General features: G+C 43.2%; 1 protein-coding gene across 2 annotated transcripts in view; it reads left to right on the top strand.

Annotated features, from left to right (window-relative positions):
- The first annotated feature begins 8812 nt into the window (after positions 1-8812).
- Positions 8813-23310, top strand: part of LOC140191238 (cdc42-interacting protein 4 homolog) — a 195277-nt gene continuing 180779 nt past the window's right edge. Inside the window, exon 1 of one of the 2 annotated variants that reach the window (XM_072248443.1) lies at positions 8813-9067. In XM_072248443.1, the coding sequence (XP_072104544.1) occupies positions 9044-9067 (24 nt within the window). In that variant the 5' untranslated portion in view covers positions 8813-9043. Of the gene's footprint in view, positions 9068-21657; positions 21682-23310 lie in introns of those variants that run through there. The other variant, XM_072248444.1, reaches the window with a different exon arrangement.

Here is a 23310-nt window from a genome sequence, read left to right as displayed (position 1 = left end):
GGCATTTATCTACCACTGATGTAATTGCCGAAACCAGCTCAGAATTTCCATCACCTACTGAAGGGTCTATTCAGCCTTTTACAACTGACAGCTCCTTTCCCTCACCTTGCAGAAATGAGATCAACTTGTCTTTGAAGTCTTCACCCTCAGCTACAAGCAACTTGTTTTTAAAGTCTTTACCATCAGCTACATTCCCCAACTTCTCTGAAAATATGGACTGCCCACGATGCCACCTCTCCAGGTTCTCCTAACGTATCGGGCAGCGCTACTTCAGTTTACTCTAGTCTGGACTAACCTGACATCCTGACCAGCCAATTGATCAAAACGCCATTCAACCAGCATAACTTTGCCAATACTTTTACATAACTCAGCACTCTGCGTAATAGTTCATCAGGGCTTCGAATATCCACTCCACTCAGAATACAAGCATTATTTGTGGTTAATCTCTTTGATTTGTACTAAACATTAATCCCTGTGGCATCCATAATAATGTACCTTAATCATTTTCCCTGACACTAGTTTAACCACTGGCTTAAACACACAAACCGCTCAATTAATCCTAAAGCATCATTCACACAGTATTTGAAAACCAGGACAAAGCCCTCACAAAATGTAACCTTCTCACCGAGGGTTGTATACAAACTTGGCTTGTTAGCTAACTCTGTTAAAAGCCACATGACTCAGCTATGAGACGGCCACCATTCATAAACAATATACGTCTAAGGTCGGTATGATTTGAGGTTCAACCAAATAGGAACATCGGGAATTCCCGATTAAAGGAATGTCACTTTGAGTGAATGCTTTGTAAATACTGCCCATACACAGTTATCGATTGGCAAGAAATAGCAGATCATACACTGTATAAAATGATAAAGAAAATAGACGTACCACTTTCAGCTTTATCAAACAGTTAATAGGGAAAAAAAAAGAAGAAAAAAAATTGAAAGGGCCAGGCTAAATGTGCACACAACATTGGGGCTCGTGTCATTTCTATAATGGTCGGGTGTACAGCTTTATTCACAGCACTGAATTCCATTCATTAATCATAGGTAGAACTTCCCTTCCCTTCATGGACTCCTTTGTCTTTCAAAGCACTCCTCGTATTAAGGTCCCTCCTTCGGACTGGATTCTCCGAAAGTCCTCCCGGATTCTCTCCTCTCCGCATCTCCTGCTATAAGACTATGAACCCGACCACTGTCCGTCACAAATCTCTCTCCACCCAGCTCTCTCTAGGACTTTCTCCTGATCCCACCATCCTGATTGGTTGACACGACATTCCTAAGTTGAACAACATAACTTTATCTTTAGTTGAAACCAAATCATTCTGTCAGCAGGACACACTGCCTTTACAGAAGACCGCTAACGTGAAATACCTCACAGAATGGCTGTAGAATTCTTAATCAGGGTATTTCACTGTTACCTTTTGTTCTGACTTTCAAGCTTTTCACTTTTAAATTTCACTTTTGAAGGCCCCCCACTTACCAAGTACACCTTTGCCAGAAAACAGCCTGTCCCAAGCCATGCTTGTCAGATCCTTTCTGATTCCATTAAGATGAGCCTTTCTCCAATTTAGAATATCAATCCACAGGACATATCTATCTTTTTCCAATATTTACGTTGAAACAAATGGCATTATGATCACCAGATGCAAAGTGCTTCCCTAGAGAAACTTCTCTCTCATTCCCTAATAAGAGATCAAGAACTGCACACTCTCTCGTTGGGAATACTGATTGAGGAAATTTTCCTGAACACATTTGATAAATTCTGTCACATCTAGTCCTTTTACAGTATGGGTGTCCCAGTGAATATGTGGGAAGTTAAAATTGCTGACTATAACAACCTTATGTTTCTTGCAACAGTCTGTGATCTCTTAGCAGATTTCTTCCTCTAAATCCCGCGACTGTTCAGTGGTCTATAATAGAGGCGCATTAATACGGCGACAATTTTCTTATTCCTCAGTTCCACCCATAACAACTCACAAGACAAGTCCTCCAGTCCGTCCTGACTGAGCACTGCCATGACATTTTCCCTTACTAGAAATGCCACCGCTCCCCCATTAATCCCTTCTGCTCTGTTGAGTCTAAAACGGAACCCCAAAATATTGAGCTGCCAGACCTACCCCTCCTACAACCAAGTCTCACTAATGACTACAATGTCATAATTCCATGTGTTGATCCATGCCCTGAGCTCATCTGCCTTTCCTACCATACTTCCGGCATTGCAGTGTACACAGCTCAGGACATTACTCTTGCACCATGCTCAACCTTTTGATTCCTGACTGATGCAAGGATAAGCAATGCAGAGTCTTGGAAGACTTCAGTTTTATAGAGAAAGCAACAAAATGGAGGAGCACAGTGAGTCAAGTTGCATCGATACGGGGGAATGGACAGTCAACGTTTCTGGTTTCAACCTGAAATCTTCTCCATTCACTTCAGGTGAAGGGTTTTGACCTGAAATATCAACTAGCAAGTTTTTCACATGGAGGGTGGTGAGTATGTGGAGCAAGTTACCAAGGGAGGTGGAGGCAGGTAAATCACAGCGTATAAAAGACATTGGGGCAGGTACATGGATGGGAAAAGTTTAGAGGGATATTCAAAGTTCAAAGCAAATTTATTATCGAAGTACATATATGTCACCATATACAACCCCGAGATTCATTTTTTTGCGGGCATACTCAATAAATCCAATAATCATAATAGAGTCAATGAAAAGCTGTATCAACAGGGCAGACGGTCAGTGTGCAAAACACAACAAACTGTGCAAATAGGAAAACAAAGAAGGAGAGTAAATAGCAATAAATAAATAAATAGGCAATAAATATCAAGAAAATGAGATGAAGAGTCCTTGAAAGTGAGTCCATAGGCTGTGGGACCCGTTCAGTGATGGGGCAAGTGAAGTTAACCATATAACCATATAACAATTACAGCACGGAAACAGGCCATCTCGGCCCTTCTAGTCCGTGCCGAACACTTACCCTATCCTATTCCCACCGACCTGCACTCAAGCCCATATCCCTCTATTCCTTTCCTGTCCATATATCGATCCAATTTAACTTTAAACGACAACATAGAACCTGCCTCAACCACTTCTGCTGGAAACTCATTCCACACAGCTACCACTCTCTGAGTAAAGAAGTTTCCCCTCATGTTACCCCTAAACTTTTGTCCTCTAATTCTCAACCCATGCCCTCTTGTTTGAATCTTCCCCACTCTCAGTGGAAAAAGTCTAACCATGTCAACTCTATCAATCCCCCTCATAATTTTAAACACCTCTATCAAGTCTCCCCTCAACCTTCTGCGCTCCAAAGAATAAAGACCTAACTTGTTCAACCTTTCTCTGTAACTTAGGAGATGAAACCCAGGCAACATTTTAGTAAACCTCCTCTGTACTCTCTCAATTTTATTGGCATCTTTCCTATAATTTGGTGACAAGAACTGTACACAATACTCCAGATTTGGCCTTACCAATGCCTTATACAAATTCAACATTACATCCAACTCCTATACTCGATGCTCCGATTAATAAAGGCCAGCAAACCAAAAGCTTTCTTCACCACCCTATCCACATGAGATTCCATCTTCAGGGAACTATGCACCATTATTCCTAGATCCCTCTGTTCTACAGCATTCTTTAATGCCCTACCATTTACCATGTATGTCCTATTTTGATTAGTTCTACCAAAATGTAGCACCTCACATTTTTCAGCATTAAACTCCATCTGCCATCTTTCAGCCCACTTTTCTAAATGTCCTAAATCTCTCTGTATGTTTTGAAAACCTACCTCATCATCCACAACACCACCTATCTTAGTATAAGTTCAGTGAAGTTATCCCCTTTTGTTCAAGAGCCTGACCGCTGAGGGGTAATAATTGTTTGTGAACCTGGTGGTGTGAGACCTGAGGCTGCTGATGGCGGCAGCAGGAAGAGAGCATGACCTAGGTGGTGGGGGTTCCTGATGATGGATGCTGCTTTCCCTCGACAATGGTCTGTGTAGATGTGCTTTACCCGTGATGGACTGGGCTGTATCCATTACCTTTTGTAGGATTTTCCATTCAAAGGCATTGGTGTTTCCATACCAGGCTGTGATGCAGCCAGCCAGCACACATCTATAAAAGTTTGTCAATGTTTTTGATATCATACCTATCTTCGCACTTCCACAGAAGTAGAGTTGCTGCCGTGCTTTCTTCATAATTGCATTTACATGGTGGACCCAGGACAGGTCCCCTCGAAATGTCAGCAACGAGAAATTTAAAGTTGATGACCCTCTCCACCTCTGATCCCATGTTGGGGACTGGCTCATGGACTTCCGGTTTCCTTTCAAAGTATCAAAGCACATTTATTATCAAAGAATATATAAATTATACAACCTTGAGATTTGTTTGCTTACAGGCAGTCACAAAGCAAGGAACCTGAAAGAACCCAATTAACAACAAAAAAGACTAACCTCCAATACACACAGAGAAGGAGAGTAAAAACCAAATCATGCGAACAATAGAAGCAAGCAAAAAAAACAGCATTCTGAACCAAATTGAGTCCTTAGATCTCAATCCCCTGAGCCGCCCTGAATAGGCGCAAAGCCTCGGTATTCAGTTCTTCATATCAGTGGGGCAAATCACTGCACAGTTCACAGACTCAAAGCACAGCAGCCGGGGTAAGTCTCACAGCCTCAGCGTTGCAGAGAGAGCAGCCCCTAGTCTATCTGGGCTGGTGTTTAAGTTATCCCAACAGCGGATCGCATCTCGCGTGGGGACAACGTCAGTTCTTTGGTCTTGCTGGCATCGAGTGAGAGATGGTTGTTGTGACACCACACAGCCTGATTTTCGATCTCCCTCCTATATGCTGATCCATTACCACCTTTGATTCAGCCAGTGACCAAACTTCAATATGGAATTGGAGCTGTGCTTGGCCCCACAGTCGAAAATGTAAAACGAGTAGAGCAGGGGCTGTGCACCTTTGCTGATGGAGATTGTGGAGGAGATGTTGCTGCCAACTGGGGTGCAGTGCTGCTGGAGCTCACCGGAGCCCTGCTCCGGCACCTCTGAAAAAATAGTCTAAATAAACAAGTGGGGAATTTAACAGCAGCCGCATATTAAATAGAGGGATTTTTACGGAAGTGGGGGTTGGGGAGAAGGGGTGGTGGCTGGTGGGGAAAATACCACTAGTAACATTAGGATATTTGATCGTTTTTGGCGAAATCCTGGAGCTGTGACTGTTTTGTGAAATTCCTCCTTGCTCGACCCGTTGTCCCAGCATTCTCTGCTGTAGCCTCCCGCCATTTCACAGATCCTCAGTCTCTCCCCAGCACTCGTTGTTTGAGCATTGTTCACCAAGACAATAAAAATCTTAGATCTTTTGAAAAGAGGCATGCCGCTTGCTGAAGTGAGCTGTAAGGTCGGTAAGAACGAATCGAGCATTCGCACAATAAAGCAGGAAGAAGCTGAAATTCATGGAAGTGTTAGTGCTACCCCTACAACGGCAAAAATGGTCTCTCTGGTTTGTGATAAAGTGCTTGCATAGACTGAGAAAGCATTAAGTGTGTGGCTGGAGGACATGTCACAGAAGCATATCCCTGTTGATGGCAAAATGATATGTGAAAAAGCACTTAGCCTCTGTGAGCACTACTCTGAGGGGGTGGAGGAGAGGGAGAAGAAGGAATTTAAGGCTAGTAAGGGATGGCTGGCCAGCTACGTAAAGCGCTTCAAGAACTTAAAGATCACAGGAGAATTGGCATTGCAGCTGTACCAAGTATCCTATTATGGAGCTGATCGAAGTACACGTTTGAAGTCTCTCAGAAAAGAGATAGTTGATCACAAACTATCAAAAGCTCACACTGCTGCTCTAAGTGTTGAAAATATAGCTAGTGAAGATGCTCTTGGAAAATTATGTGACACCATGAATGCTTCACATCTAAAGGCAACTTGTTCAATTTTTTGTTCTGCATATTATTTAGCTCAGAATGACAGACCATACTCTGATCACTTTGGCTTATTGGAACTTAAAAAAAAATGGTATTGACATTTGAATTGGACTGTATTCCCGCACTAGTGCTACAGGGATAATTAATCACATAGTCATTAATATGAAAAAGAAAATTTGCAGCATATCAAACAGATAAATGGCAAATTTTCTGTTCTCATTGATGAATTGACAAGCCTGAGCATTAAGACCGCCCTAATAGTTTATTTGAAATGTGAAAGTGAAAAGGAAGGTGATCCCCATTTTATGTTTTTTGATCTAATTGAACTGCCTGATCAGAAAGCTGCAACTATTGCTAAGCATCTATTGAACTGTCTCAATAACCATGGGTTTGATGACTCTTACTTGAAACAGAACCTTGTAGCATTTGCAAGTGATGGGGTGAGCATGGTGCTTGGTGTCAAATCTGGTGTTGCTACAATTCTCAAGGAACATTACCCTGATGTGATAATTTGGCACTGTCTTAATCATAGATTAGAACTTGCAGTCGGTGATTCGGTGAGAGACGTTCATGGAATAAATCATTTTCAATCATTTATGTACAAATTGTTTACAGATCACCTCTAAATAAAAAGGAAATGTTTGAATGTGCCTCTCAACTAGAACAACAAATTTGCAAAATAGGCTGTGTTCTGGGCACCAGGTGGGTAGCTAGCTCGTTTCGAACAGTTTCAGCAGTGTGACAAAATTATGAAGCACTGTGTTTTCATTTTGAAAAAGCAATGAAGGATGAAACAAAATCTGGGAGTGACAGAAAAACCTGTGAAGGTCTGTTGAAAAGACTCTCTTCAGAACAGTTTCTATTGGACTTAGCTCTAACGTAGGACACATTGCATGAACTTGGTTTACTGTCAGAGTGTTTATAGAAACGCACTACAGTACTACGATTGTTCATGCAGACAAACTGATCCAAAGGAGCATAAGATCACTGCATGGACTGAAAGAGCAACCTGGTACAAAAACTCTAGAAGCTCAAGAGGCAGTTGAAAAGGGGAAGTTTGGAGAAATTACCTTAACAAGTAACAATAAAATTGTCTCCATTAATTATCTGCAGTTTCTTACTAGTCTTATAAACAATTTGCAGCACCGTATGTTCATGGCAACATCCTTGAAAAGTTCTCAAACTTCTAAACCTCAAAGTATGTATAAATCCCCGCTAAATGAAATGTGTGTCCTTGATAAAGATAACTGGCTTGCTGAAATACCACCTGATTATGGAGAAGCTGCAATATCATCTCTCTGTAAGAGGTTTAAGCTTTCTTCTTCCTCTGTAATCAATGCCTTCAGAGATTATGTGGAGGATGGTGGATGCCACATCCCCCAAGATTTACACCCGTTTCTGAGCTGTTCATAAGTTATTCCGATTAGTACTGCTGAGTGTGAGAGAGAATTCAGTCACATGAACTTGATAATAATAACAACATGCTCAACAATTCTCATAACTCATGTATCAACACTTATGTTTGTTAAACTACACGGACCTCCTCTAGTTCAGTGGAATCCTGAGCCGTATGTCACATCATGGCTGCGGTACCACAGATCAGCAGATGACACCAGGACAAGAGTTGCTTCAGACCCTCGAACACGTATTACGCCTGACCCTTTGTGGAAATTATTGTGAAACTTCTCATTGGTGGCATTTGGTAAGTAGGTAATTACTTTTAAATTGGTAAAATACATGATTCCATTTTTTTCTTTACTTGCCTGATAATTATATTTTATGATAATTAGTGAGTGCAACCGTGCGATACTTTGTCACATTATTAAATTAAGTATATGTTTAATTGTATCAGTCATATACTGAAATGTAGTGAAAGGCTATAATCTTGTTAATGTCTTAACTATCACTATATTTCTGTGGAGCTATGGAATTTATATATTTCTTTCATCTTGGTTTAGTGCTTGACATTAGAAGCCCTATTCATATATATATTTCACACCCAATTTGTGTACCTGCTCATTACATGAATGGGCATGGAAGTTGCCCAGTACATGAAATGAGCAGGTACACAAATTGGGTGTGACATATATAGAGGATATAGGAAATGGCAAGCATTTTGTCAGCTCCTGTACCTAAAAAATTAGCACTGCATCCATGGTTGCCAATCCGAACTGACCAGGGTCAGCAGGTGAGGAAATTGAGAATCCTTTTGCACAAGGAGGTATTCAGGCCAGGGCCTTGAAGCTTCTTGATGAGGTTTGAGGGGATGATAATATTGATTATATTTGATATGGCCCAAACACGCGTAAGAAGGACTAGCTTAGATGGGCATCTTGACCTGGTTAGACTAAAGGGTCTATTTCCATGTTGTATTACTGAAATTAACGTGAATGGTTGACTGACAACCCATATCTGGTCAATGGGCTGACAAGCCTGTTTTTGTCCTCTATCTCTCTGCAGGATGGTGTAGTCAACTTGGGCAACGACTGCATTCTGGATACAATGCATAGAAGCTCATTTTGGTGTTGCCCTCCCCCTCCCCTTCCCCTTCAACTGAGCACAACTCATCTTTACTGCATCCACGTGGAAATATCCTGCACAATGGATCAAAGCTCAACAGATCATACAACAGCCGTGGATAAAGACAATCGAGAGTTAACATTGCAGTGTTATGACCTCTCATCGGGAGCTGAAGCTGCCTGACCCGCTGAGTATTTCCAGCATTTCCTGCGTTTATAACTTAATTCCCAGCATCTGCTTCCAGACAATAGCCCGACACTGCATTGCAGACAGATTTCAGGCGAGAGCCAATTCCTGCCACGATCGCCGGGAGGCGCAGTTGAGCTTTTAAGGCGGATTTGGCGTCGATGACGCGGGGCTGCGCAGCGCAGGGAAATTGGCAAAGTGAAATTAGCCAGGGCTGGGGTAATGTTTACAGCTTGAGAAAGCTTAGCAACTTCATTCATAAGAGGAGTTCTCACAATCGGTGTTTGCTTTCCAAAGAAAGACCCACAACGGCAAAGAGGTAGAAATAGAGAGAGAGAGAGAGAGAGAGAGAATCTTAAAACTGAAGAGGTCCTACTTCTCAGTCTGGTCGAGACCAGGATTACAGAAAGTTGGAACATTATGGAGTGGGGATCGGAGCTGTGGGTAAGTGCTGTTTAAAAACGCCAAGAAATCAGATGTCTTGGGAATGTTGATGGCGAGTTTCCTGTTGTATTGGACGTACAGCAACTAGCATCGCAGATACCCCAAGAAAGTTTTATTTTGGTGTGAAGTCAATGTGGTCCAAATTAGTTCGCCTCCCAACTTACACCAAAACTATTTTCCCTCTTTCCCTGCCTCCCTTTCTTGTGTGGATGTATCTGTTGTAGGAAGCGGCCCCCCTCTGGCCAGATTACAACGATTTGCAGGGATTTTTTTTGTGTGTGTTTTGGTTTAAGAAACGCATCTTTTTAAAACTGCGAAGGGTCGACTTCCCAGGTTTCTGACACTTCGCTGCAGACCTTGTGGAAGATTTCTCCGTACCACTTTCCACAAGCCTTCACCCCCCCCCATGTGTGTTAATTTTAAACTCTCCATAGACATTTAAAATAAGACCCATCAATGCTAGAACCATTCTTCTTGGAATTAAATGTTAACATGTAACAACCTTTTGTGTTAAACCGCCGATTTCGGTATTACAGAAGGCAAAAAAAAACCCTGAAAGGTTTTGGGAATATCGGTGCCCCCCCCCATGTTGCTTTTCATTCCTGTAAAATTTCCCTTCGTTGCAAGGTCTGTCTGGCTTTACTTGGAGAATCCTCCAGCTGTTTGGTGTGTCTGGGTGTTTTTTTGTTTTAATCTTCAAAGGTATGAGCTGCAACTTTGAGGAGCAGTAATTCGAGATAGTACGCAGCACACGACGCGCTTTGTCGATCCCGAGAGCAAACCAGCGATTTATTTGGGGGGGAGGGGTCCTGTTGGCTATGGAATAGGATGTGAGATTTTTTATTTAGTTGGATGTACGCGACAAACCGGATACGTTTGGTATTGTTCTCCTGGGATCGTGGCTGCGAGCTGGGCACTCGGCCCTTCGAATCTTTTTTTGCCCCTCGGTAGAAGTTCCTGCCCCCACCTTTTGCCCTTTTCCCATACCTGCGTGAGGGTTCTCTTTCAACTTTATAGCCTCGCCTTGTCGGGCGCACGGTACCCGTGTCTTAATTTAGTCCTTTGTTCCAATGACGCCAGCTTTTAAGGTATAACGTGCGTTACTTGCCCTTCTGACTAAAGACGCTGTTGAAATAAATGACTTGTAATGTTTTAAGGAATGGTATAAAGGCCAATGCGTAGAGGCGTGACATTTGACCCCAATAGGTCCGTACGCACCCCCTCCCGCCCTTTTTGTATCGTTCGCACTCCCACTAATCCAGCGTTCGCTCTGTTTTGTCTCGTCGTCCCCCCCCCAATCCTTTTGGGAGTTAATTCCACTACTCGGGAATTCCCTCATGGCACCTGGTACCGGATCCCCAAAGGTGGAGAGGTCCCCCTCCTTTTAACCCTATCAAACTCTCTTGATGACTCAACAAAAAAGTGCTGGAAACACTCGAGTCAAGGCAGTATCTCTGGCCAGAGAGGCTGTTAATGTTTCATGTTGATGACATTTTTGGCAAAATGGAATGTTAGGCTCCAGAGACCTGCAGATGCTGGAAATCTGGACCAGCACACACAAAAAGCAGGAGGAGCGCTGCTGGTCAGGCAGCATCTATGGAGCAAAGTGAACAGGCAATTTTTTTGGGGGCTAAGGCCCTTCAACTGATTAAGGATCGTGACCCAAAACGTTGACTCTTCATTTTCCTCCATAGATGCTGCCTGGCCACAGAGTTCCCCTTGAATTTTCTGTGTGCTGACATTAGAGTGTTAAACTCTTTTTCCGTCAACACAGGTGCTGCCTGTCCTGCTGAGTGTTAGCAGCATTCGGATTTCCAGCATCTGCAGCTTTTTAAATGTTTTAGTTTGCAGTTCTTGGATTTTCTTCCCTTTTTGAAGTACTCTTCAGATTGCTACAAGGGTTACCTCCTTGAGAAGAGAACTCCACCCTGTTGCTGAGAAATCCATGAATGGGGGAGTAGTTGATCCGGTTCCTGGTTTGGATTCGCTAGGATCTTGCTCTTAGTGTCTCAGTGGTTTCTGGAGGGAGGAGGAGGAGGTTTTTGCTTCTGATGGGATGAAACAAGAAAGACACGAGATGGCAGCTGCTGGAACCTGGAGCAATAAACAATCTGCTGGAGGAACTCAAGCGGCTGGGTAGCATCTGTGGGGGGGGGGGGTAGTGTGGAGGAACTGTTGATGATGCAGGATTTTGACCCAAAATGTAAACAAGTCCTTTCCTCTCACCAATGCTTAGGAATCCACTGAGTTTCTCCAGCACGTTGTTAGAGCGCGAGAGGTTTCATTTGTGTGAACACAAAGAATTGTATTTGTATTGATTTGGCAACACACACAGTTTCCAGCATCTGCAGATTTTCTTGTTTCTGATTGTATTGATCTGGTCTTGATTTCTTTGGATCACTTCATAGGAGACCTCTTGATCCATTACGTGAGTGTTGTACTATCCAATTAGTTCCCTCTGCTTTTTCCTCCTATCTTAGGGCATACTATGCATCCAGAGCAATTCACTGCACAGTGCAAATTAAAATAACAATGCAAATCAAACCTTTTATTTGTTAAACATTTAACTTTTTTTTATCATGCACAGTAGCTAGGGTGACTTCTGTTTCACTTGAAATTCTAGGTGTTAAAGGGCTGTTAAATGAGAGCTGGAAACAGGTCAGGCAGCATCTGTAGATAAAAGCAGAGTTAAATGTTTCAGTCCAATGAATTTTAAATAAAACACAGTTGAAAAGCGTAAAAACAAAATGCAGATAATGAAAACTTGAGATTTAAAAAAAAATGTTGGAAGTATCCAGTGGGTTAGGAGTTGCCTTTAAGAAAAGTGAAGTCAAACGAAGTATTATCTTGCTCATAAGCAAAATACTTCAGGTGCAGAATTGGAATTGGTTTATGATTGTTAGATGTGCCGAGATGTATACTGTTCATCCAGAATTTACATCAATTCATTACCTAGAACACAAGGAACGTATGGTAAAAGAACAGAATGGAGAATAAAGTGTGGTGCAGATAAACAATAAGACCCTAACAAGGTGGGTCAAGAGTCTATCTTATCATGCTGATGGAGGGCTCCAGCCCAAAATGTCGACTGTTTATTCATTTCCATAGATGCTGAGTTATTCCAGCATTTTGTGTGTTGCTCTGGATTTCCAGCATCTGCAAAATCTAGTGGGTCCAGTCCATCTTAATGTACCAGACTATTATTCAGTAGTGTGTCCTTGAGCCTGGTGGTATGTGCTTTCTGTACTTTGCATCCTCTGCCTGAGGGAGAAGGGAGGATATCTGGGGTGGGTGGGGTCTTTGATTACTCTAGCTGCTTTACGGAAGCAATGGGAAGTACAGGCAGTCTGAAAATCTTGGGTATTTTACTGTCACAGGTAACATTTGATTTACTTTGCTATTGTGGCTTTTATTGTACGTCCCGCCATTTATATCATACATGACCACATTTGGAGCATTTTGCACCCACAGAAGTAGTTATATAAAGTGGATTAGTCATGTAGGAAGGCAAGTTTTAATGGTAAACAATGCGCTAATGATGGCTAAATTTGTTGTAATGGTTTACTGATAGAGTGATGAATGTCTGCACTTAGGAGCAAGTTCCCTTCAAAGTCACTTGGCCAGAGCGTTGGAGGACAAGTTAAAATAGCTACAGATGTTGGAAATATGAAATAAGAACAGAAGGTGTTGGAAAACTCAGCAGGTCTTCAGGGTCCTGTCCCTCGGTGGTAGTAATGAGAAGATGGTGAGGCTCCTTAAGGTTGAATGCTGCCTTCTTGAAGCTCTGCCCTTTGAAGATATCCTCGATGGTGGGTTTGAGCAGCTAAGTTCTTCTGACGTTTCTGTTTGTCCATACAACTCAGTGTTGATGTGGTTAAACTAGCAGGAATATTTCATAATTTAAAAAAAAGATTTTGGAGTGAAGATCGGATGTTAAAGCCTGCAGGTCAGGGTCCTCACTGATTTTTATAAGACCCAGTGTAATTCCTTTCACTTTGGTTTGGCATATTTGCTGAATGGTGGGTCTGTGCTCTTTATATAAGAGGAAACCGTAGTTCTTCCATACTGTTGACTGTGTGTTACTCTGGATTTCCAGCATCTACAGAATCTTTTGTGTTTTTGGTTTGCTACTCTACTGCAAAGTCTCTGAAGAGATATGTCTACCCTAGTAAATTGAGGTAAATCTTCTTTTCATTGGGCGTTCAGTGAGGCCCTCGCTCGCTGTGATTACTACTGCTCTGTGACTCTTCAGCCATGTGCTCACCCAGAATTGCCACCACAGCTCCCATGTTCCTTTTCAATCAGATGCAAAGTTCAAAGTACATTTGTTGTCAAATTATGTACATTAAATACAATCTGGAGATTGATTTTCCTACAGGCAGCCAGAAAACCAAGAAGCTCAATAGAACCCTTTAAAGAAAGAAGACTGTCAAACACCCGATGTGGGGTGCGGGAGAAAAGAACAAATCGTGCAAACAATAAAAAGTGTGCAAATTACATTCAGAACTTCATGAAAGTGGTTCACAGCCACAAAGCCAGTCACAGCCAATCCAGGAGCCTGTTAATCGCAGACCACAGCCTCGGAGACGAGTAAACCTTGCTGAGCAACAAGCTGAGCACCGTGACCTGTTCAATCTGGTCTGGGGCTTAAATCAGCCAAGACTCAGCTCATTCCTTACTCTCGGACCAGGGCCCTGAGCTCGACCACCTCGATTCGGCCCGTACCTATCTTTCAAATCTGGCCTGGTGCTGGAATGGGTCAAACACTGGCTTGTTCCTTGCCCAGGCCCTGTCACCTCAATTCGGCCCGTATCTATCTTTCAAATCTGGCCTGGTGCTGGAATGGGTCAAACATTGGCTTGTTCCTTGCTCTTGGGCCTGGGGCCTGGGCCCTGTCACCTCAATTCAGCCTGTACCTATCTTTTAAATCCGGCCCGGTGCTGGAATGGGTCAAACATCGGCTTGTTCCTTGCCTGGGCCCTGTCACCTCGATTCGGCCCATACTTGCCACGCCACATCTGTTCTGCACCTTCAGGACTTCACTTCACCTCACAAGAATGCCAGGTCATACTGGCGATTCGAAAGCTCAACTCTGAAAGGAAAGTTACAGGCTATCGATTGGAGTGATCGACTTCCAGAAAAGTGAGATTAATAGAATAGTAGTTTTGTTTGCTGCCAGTAAGTCGTCACTGTGTTTCACCAGTGCCATTTTAAACCAGACTTCTTATTCTTCAGCCCTTTACCTTTTTCACCTGTTACCTTCCAGCTGCTCACTTCATCCCTCAGTCAGTCACCCACCCACCCACTTTTCCCTTCTCCTGGCTTCATTCCTTCTGACAACTCCCTCAACTGACTTCACCTATCACTTTCCAGCTTGTACATCTTCCCACCCTACCCCCACCACCATCTTATTCTGGCTTCTTCCCCATTCCTTTCCAATCCTGGTAGAGGCTTTCAGTCTGAAACTTAGACTGTCTCTTCCCCTCTCTAGGTGCTGCCTGACCAGCTGTGTTCCTCCAGCGTCTTGTTACGTTCTTCTGTGTAACTCCTCCTCCAAACTGCAGCAGCTTCCAAGCATTTTCCCAAAGAGTGATTCAGTTGTGAGGTTCCTTATCACCCCTGCTTACACGAGGTCTGATGAAGCTGTCGGTCTCCTTCCCTGGCAGAGCATCGAGTTCCTCTGCTTCCTGCCAAATCCATTGTACAGAGATAAGCAACGTGCATTGGAGCCCGGACCCACGGCTAATTGCTATTTGCGGAATCTTTGTCATAACCTGTAGGCTGGAGTTCAATTTGGAAACACAAGAACAAAATACACTGAAGATACATATAGATACATATTTAACTTTTCCTCTCTTGACTTCCTTTGCCCCTGACCCCCCCCCACACCCACACCCACACCCACACACCAGATGGACCTTCCCCATCGAGACCAGTCTCTGTTCTCACTGCTGCCGTTGGAAAGAAGGTACAGGAACCTCGGGTCCCACACCACCAGGTGTTCAGGAACAGCTATTGCCCCTCAACCATCATGCTCCTGAACCAGCATGGATAACTTGGCTCATCTCAACACTGAACTGATTCCTCAGCGTATGGACTCGGCAACTCACGTGCTCAGTACTACTTGTTTTTGTTTGTATTTGCACAGTTTGTTTTCCAGTGGCCAGTGGCGACGTCCTGCAGACAGCTCATGAGACTGCTTGATACTCTTCTTCTTCTAAGTATACTTCTCCTGAACTGCGATTGATTGCAGCTTGTAATTTCCATTGTAAGGATGTATTTTTGAACTGACTGAAGGATCTGGTGCTTTTGTGATCTCCCAGTGAATTTGGCGAGAATGAGAGGGGCAGCCATCAATTCCTAATGGCGGAAAGTGGATCCGTGGTTGGCTCCATTATTACGCACTAATTAAAGCGTTGGACAGGATTAAAATCGACGGGGACGAGAAAGGAAAACAACCAGCTGTTCAGTGCCATCTGTCTGCGTTGTACTGGTCTCCTGCCGGTAGAACGTGCAGGAGTCTTGAGTCCCATACTGCAAGGTTCGATTCCTAATCCTCAACATTCAACTCCTTGGCGGTTCCTTCTGTGGATTCACTTCTGGGGGACTGCGGTTTGATGTATGATGTCTTCAGCTCTGAGCAAGCTCTGGCTCTGGCTCACTTCAGGGACTCTGCAGTTTATGTTCCATGTGTTTTCGGGTTTTTTTTTACACGAATTGTGCGATTTGTTCGAGATGCTTCAGCGCGGAGCTGGCTGTTGCAAGATTGACGCAGCGCTGAACCAACTGGCTTGGTGGCGGTGGCTTGCGGCCATTGACTTGTGGACGGGCTTCACTCGCCTTGGTGGCTTGTGGATGCGGACTCTCCTTCGGGGGCAACGTGGCTTGATGTTTCATGGTTTGTGTGCTATTTGTCCGCTTTTGTTCACGCAATTTCTTGTCATCGTGCATTAGATGTTTGGTCTTTGTGCGATTTTTTTTTTCTTTGAACAGGTTCTGTGGTGTTTGTTTGTGGCTGATTGCGGGAAGATGAACAGTCTTTGTTTCTGTGTAGTTTTTCACTGATTCCATTGTATTTCTTTGTTCTACTGTGAATGCCTGGAAGACTGAATCTCAGGGTAGTATATGGTGACATATATGTACTTTGATAATAAACTTTAAATTTTGAAGTTAAAATGAGTTGTCTGGACTGCTTATGTGATTTGCAAAGTGGAGCGAGGGCATTTTTAATTGAAGTACAAGCTTTGAGGTTTGGCTCGTCGTGTTACTTGTCCTTGTGAAGAGAGAATTCCTGGAAATTGAATCTGAAGCATCCCTTCACCCTTCACCACTGAAACCCCCCTCACACTGCCCTGCTTCATCGAGCATGGTACGCCAGTCCCATCACACTTCCTGAGAAGGTGGCACTGCTGGTAGAGCTCCAGTGAACCAGGTTCCATCGTGACCTCTGGTGCTGTCTGTGTGGAGTTTGCATGTTCTCTTTGTGGCTGCCTGGATTTCCCCCAGCTCCTTGGGGAGGAGGTACAGAAGCCTGAAGACACACTGAAGTTTTAGGAACAGCATCTTCCCTTGCGCCATCAGATTTCTGAATGGATGATAAACCAACCCATGAATTCTACTTTTTTTTTCGCCCCCTTTTTGCAGCGCTTATGTAACATTCAGCGCTGTCACCTCACGTTCGTTTTGGGGGGAAACCATCATCTGCCCGCCAAACTGTGTCTCCTGTTTGCGTAGATGCTGTGTAATGCACCCCACAACGTAAAACATCAGACAGTACACAATGTACGATTAAATGATTACACTTTATAAATCTTACTGTGACTGTGGTTGGTAGGGAAACAAATATAAAAGAAAAGGGTGCCACACTTGTCAGAGTTAATCAGTTTGCGCACAATCGTTGGTGCTCAAGAAACAGAGTATTCCTTGCACCATTCGATCTCCTCCGGACTGCTCGACCCTCAGACTAACACCAACCACGGTGGTTTACCAGAGCGCTTCCTGCACGCCCTTCCTCTTCGCCTCTCCTCGCCAAGTTCCCACGCAGTCACTCAGGTTCCCACATATACAGATAGGATAACATGACTTACATTGATTATTTCCCTATTATCTATAATTATAATCCAAACATTTCAGCTACAAAGAGCATTACTTCATCAGTTAACATTACAAAGAAGCCATTTTATTATGACCAGTTAACAGTTAACATTACAGTTAATATCACTGAGAACCCCATACTTATTTAATTGAATATATAATACTTAATATATTAATTTATAATTTTGGTTTAGTTTTGTTAATGTATTGCACTACTACTGTAAAACAACAAATTTTGTGACGTGCCAATGATACTAAACCTGATTCTGTTTCTTCTCACATCCCAAAGGTGGTAGCAACTGGTCCTGTAATGTGTAGGTGAACGGTAGAATCTGGTGGTGGGAGATTCTGGGAATGAAGGGCAAATAAAATGGAATTATGGTACATAGGATATCAAGAACACCAGAAATCTACAGGTGCTGGTATTCTAGAGCAGCACACAAAATGCTGGAGGAACTCATAAGACCATAAGATATCGGAGCAGAATTAGGCCATTTGTCCTATTGCATCGGCTCCACCGTTTCATCATGACTGATCTAATTTTCCTCTCAGCCCCAGTCTCCTGCCTTCTCCCCGTATCCCTTTGTGCCCTGACCAATCAAGAATCTCTCTACCTTTGCCTTAAATGTACGTAGAGACTTGGCTTCCACAACTGCCTGTGGCAAAGAATTCCTCAGGTTCCCCACTCTGGCTAAAGAAATTCCTCCTCATCTTCGTCCTAAAAGGACACCCCTCTATTCTGAGCCAGTGTCCTCTGGTCTTAGACTCTCCCACCATAGAAAACATCCTCTCCACATCCACTCTATCAAGGCCTTTCACCACTCAACAGTTTGCAATGAGATCAGCCCTCATTTTTCAGAATTCTAGTCAATACAGGCCCAGAGCCATCAAACAGTCTTCATATGACAAGCTGTTCAATCCCGGAACCATTTTTGTGAACCTCCTTTGAACCTTCTCCAGCTTTAGCACATCCTTCCTAAGATAAGGGGCCCAAACCTGCTCACGATACTCCAGGTGAGGCCTCATCAGTGATTTATAAAGTCTCAAGATTACATCCATGCTTTTATATTCTATTCCTCTTGAAAGGACTCCCAAGTCCTTTTGCACCTCAGCTTTTTGTATTTTCTCTCCATTTAGAAAGTAGTCAGCCCTTTCACTTCTACCGAAGTGCATGACCATGTACTTCGCGACACTGTTCTGCCATTTCTGCTCCTCCACCTATCTGCGTATCGCCTGCAAACTTTGCAACAAAACTATCAATTCCATCATCCAATTTATTGACATTTAGTGTAAAAAGGCATTTTTGGTCTTTTGTTGTATACAGGTTCCCAGCAGTTCAATTTCCCTGTACCTCTGCAACATTTTTCTCTTTCAGATGGTTGCTAATTATTTTGTCTGTTATCTATGCTACGGGGTGAAATTCAAAGTACATGTATGTCACCGTAACAACCCTGAGATTCCTTTTCTTGCGAGCATACTCAATAATTCTAAAGAATAATAACCATAACAGAATCAATGAAAGACCACACCAACTATATGGCGTTTAACCAGTGTACCAAAGACAGCAAACTGTGTAAGTACAAAAAGAAAGAGAAATTAATAAATATCAATCCATAGGTCATGGGAAAACCTCTGCGATGAGGCAAGTGAAGTTGACCGAAGAGAAGTTGACCGAAGATATCCCCTTTTGTTCAAGACGACATGGACAATCTATAGTGGCCAATTGACCTACCGTTTAGAATGAAATCTTCCCTGTTCTCTCCATGAGTACGTGAAGCATTTAGTCACATAGGTTGCATCATAATTTTGAGCAAGTTCCTAAATTCTCTGACTAATGGATAAAGTATTTGTATGTTAAATCCCGTTCCAGAGACTTGAGCTTTGGGGCAGTTGCTGTGGAATGGTGGAGTACTGGGCTGCATTTTGTGTCTTTTAGGCTAGATGTTTAATCAGGGTGAAAAAGAATCTTGCTGACTCATTTGGAGAAGAGTAGGCAACCTGTCCAGGTAACCTTGCATGTACGCTCAGCAGCTACTTTATTACAGCTGTACACCTGCTCGTTAATGCGGATATGTAATTGGCCAATCATGTGGCAGCAACTGAATGCATAAAAGCATGCAGACTTGATCAAGAGGTTTCGTTGTTGTTCAGACCAAACATCAGTATGGGGAAGAAATGTAATGTAAGTGACATTGACCATGGAATGGTTGCTGGTGCCAGATAGGGTGGTTTGAGAATCTCAGAAACTGCTGATCTTCTGGGATTTTCGTGCACAGCGGTCTCTAGAGTTTACAAAGAATGGTGCTTAAAGCAAAAAAAAATCCATTGAGTGGCAGTTCTATGGGCGAAAAGGCCTTGTGAAGCTGGGAGATCAGAGGAGAATGGCCAGACTGGTTCAAGCTGACAGTAACACAAACAACCACACGTTATAACAGTGTTGTGTAGAAGAGCATCCCTGAATGCACATGTCAAACCTTGAAGTAAATGGGCTACAGCAGCAGAAGAAGACCACGAACATAAAGAAGGTACTTAATAAAGTGGCCTCTGAGTGTATTGCTCCTTCAGCTAACCCAGTCAGAGTTGGCTAAGTGGTGAAAGATCTAAATGTACGCTGTGACATCTTGCTGTGCACATTTTGACTGCTGTAAGTCTAGTCTGAAGCAACACTGATTGTACTTGGGTGGGGAGGGGACATGAAGTGATAAGCTATCTATGGAAGACTTTTCAGCGTTCTGGGGAGGATGTTGAAGGATTTTATTGGGTGTGAAGCACTTCGCGTGTAAAGAGTTTTTGTATTGTCCGGGTAGTTATAATATTGCATTTGCTGGCACAAACTAGCTGTGTCTGAATGGCCTCTTTCTGTGCTGTCTGATTGGCGTAAGGTACAATGATGAGGTAATTTTTCCAGTTATTCTCTTCACTGTGACTTCTTGTTCTTCCTGACTCAACTTTTATTCTCAGCATCCAAGCACAGCACAGTCAAGTCACGTGGTCAGACTGTAATAGCTGACCAGTCGTGAGTGGCCGTCCCTGGGACCTGTTCCTGTAGCAATTGCCTTGCTTCACTTCAGTATGAGACCACAAGGATCTGATGGTTAATCAGCCAGAACCTAGTCTAGCCACAGGGTGTTCTGCAGATTTTGGAGGAGCTCAGCACATCTATGCAAAGGACTGAACAGTTGCTATTTTGGGACAAGGCCCTTTGTTGTTCATGAAAAGGAAGGAGAACTCAGCAGATCTATGCAAAGGAATGAACAGTCGCTGTTTTGGGTCAAGGCCCTTTGTTCATGAAAAGGAAGGTGGAAGAAGTCAAGAATAAGGTGGGGAAAGGAAGGAGTACAAGCTGGAAGGTGATAGGTTGGGGGGGAAGGCTGGGTGGGTGGGGATGAAGTGAGAAGTTGGATGGTGAAGGTGAAGAGCTGAAGAAGGAGGAATCTGATTGGAGAGAAGAGTGCATCATAGGGGAACCAGAAGGAGGTGATGGGGAAAGAGTTAAGAGGGAAGCCAGAGTGAGAAATGAAAGAAAAGTGAAGGGAGGGGGGTGAAATGACTGGAAGTTAAAGAAATCCATACTCATGCCACAGGTTGGAGGCTGCCCAGACGGAAAATCAGGTGCTACTCCTCCAACTTGAGGGCGGCTTCAATGTGACAGTAGCGGAGGACATGAACTAAAATGTTGGAATGGGAGTAGAAAGTAGAAATAAAAACTAGTCTAATCCTCTGACATTGACTGTCAGGGTTTTAAAGCAACCTCCTTCCTCCTTTGGTTCGAAACACACTGAAATTATTGGAATTGAATAGGTAGTTGCAGATTGCTATGGAGAGAGTGCTGAGAAGATTCACTAAGATATGGAATGTTTTAGTTATAAGGAAAGACTGGCTAGACGAAGGTTGTTTTTCTTGCAGCAGGTGAGACTTGATAGAGGTATGCAACATTATGAGCGGCACAGGTAGGGTAGATGGTAAGAAACTTTTCCCCATGGCAGAGGTACAGTGCCTTGAAAAAGCGTTCAGCCCCCACAACTATTTTCACATTTTACTGTCTCATTTTCTAAATGTAGATCTATTGAAGTAGGAATTTTTTGAGCTAATCTACAAAACATTTTTCATCGTGCCAAATCAAAAGAATGCTAAAACCTTTTGTCAATTTACTAAAAATTAAAAACCAAAATTGTGAGGCTGAAAAAGCATTCATCCCCTTTGTAATCACTATGTTAACTTTCATCAGGTGCAGTACTATACATTACGTTACCAACTCACCCATTTTGTTGATGTATAATATTGGAGGATCACCTGGATAAATACTCCCTCTCTTTGTATGGTAGATTTCAACAGACAAATGAGCATTCAAGGCATATCAGGGACACTATAATAGAGAAGTACAAACCTGGAGAAGGGTACAAGGCCACCTCAAAGGAACTGAACAGACCTAGGAGCTCAGTACAGTCCATTGTGGAAAAAGAGGCAGCCGCACATGTAGACGAAGAACCTAGTGCTGATAAATAGCGTGAATGGATGAGGTAGGCCAAGGATCTGTTCTTGTAATGCATAATCCTGTGACATAGTCTCTTCAGAACAGTATTGAATGAGTGATTTACTGTAAATAGTAACCCTTTATTTGTGGAGATATTAAATAAGGGTCATACCAATTGCTTTGATGTCATTATTTTCTGTTGTCCTTAAATTTGTTGCCTCTCATTGGTGGTTGTGGAAAACCCTCTCTAAAATGTTTCCTTAGAGTCATCTCTGTGACCGTTAGTCTGAGCAGTTTGTTGTGGCTTGTTATCGTGTTTGGTTTGCTAATGAGTGTTTCTGGACGTCTTCCTACGTTATTAAAATGCGGGTCTTCATTATGTTGAATGATAGCCCCTCGCCTGGGTCTTTCTACACAAGTGCTTACAGTTCATTTACATTAGTTTATATTTTGCTGTGTTTCTACTCAACCCAGATACTCAGGCCATGAGATCACTTGGGAAGATGTTTTGAATAGCATGGATCACATTTTGCTGACCAGTTAACACCAAGGAAGAAAGGAGGGAAAAGATTTGGAGCTGAGTTGGATGTTGTCCATTTGTATCATAGTTCTTATGACTCTTGTTTGGCCTACTTGTCTTTGTGTTACTATAGCCTGGCAGTGGAGTTTCCTGGCAGATACATGTGAATGTGTGAGACCCATCCATCAGGACCTGGAATCTCCAAGCTTTGTAGAGCAATGATCAACCAGAATCTGGATTGACTCCAATGACAGCCCTGGGGCGATGCTGCTGTATCTAAATTGAGCCAAGACACCACTTTACCCCTTGGATGGACTCAAAAACAAACTGTGGAGTAGCTTTGAAGAACATGGTGTGGAGTCCTGTACTTCTCCAGCAAGAGCTTAAAGAAATAATTCCCCTCTCTGTCCCCAAAACCACCCCTAGGAACTTCTTGGACAAAAAAGACAATCAAGTCTGAGTCATGACCTCAATGGAGACAGCAGCTTAACACAACAGGATTTTGACCTTTGGGCCTCAGGCTTTTATATTTGACGATAAAATAGTTGGCTGTATGGAATTGGGCCATCTGACCCAACTCAAGCAGTGTTTCCGCATTTGAAGCTCTTGGCTAGCCTCTGATCTCTGATTTAATTGAGAGGGGGTGTCTTCTGAGGAATTCGCAAACCCACCAGATCGCTTCAGCAGCCAGCAACAGTCGTTTTTCCTGACCACGGGTATCTCTTCCTTTTTCTCGCGTTCTTCCTGTACTGGGATCACTAGAGCGTGTGTGAGGCTGATGTCGATGCTGTTCTTTCGGTGTGGGTTGGCCAGTGTCCAGGAGCATTCACTTCCTCACTAGGCCAGCTGTGTGGTCACTAGGTGCTTAGATCATCACTAAACTCCTCAACAGGCAGGCATAAGGCTGAGCAATTTGCACACAGATTCTCTCGACATTCTGGAAAGAATATAAGATTTGTTACAACGTAGAAAAGAGACCATTAGTCCCGTTGAGTCTCTGCCAGCTTGCCATGGAACAGTCTCATTTTTTAGCCTTCCTTATACCTTTGCAATTCTTCTGAGTCTCTCTTGATACAGCCAGAGCATGGAAGTAGGCCCAACTTGTCTATGCCAACCAAGATGCCCATTTAATGTAGTCTAATTTCTGGCATTTGG

Source organism: Mobula birostris, chromosome 32 (assembly GCF_030028105.1).
Source record: "Mobula birostris isolate sMobBir1 chromosome 32, sMobBir1.hap1, whole genome shotgun sequence".
In the NCBI taxonomy this organism is placed as follows: Eukaryota; Metazoa; Chordata; class Chondrichthyes; order Myliobatiformes; family Myliobatidae; genus Mobula; species Mobula birostris.
Note: the sequence above shows the minus strand (reverse complement) of the source record. Positions and strands in the feature narration are given on the sequence as shown.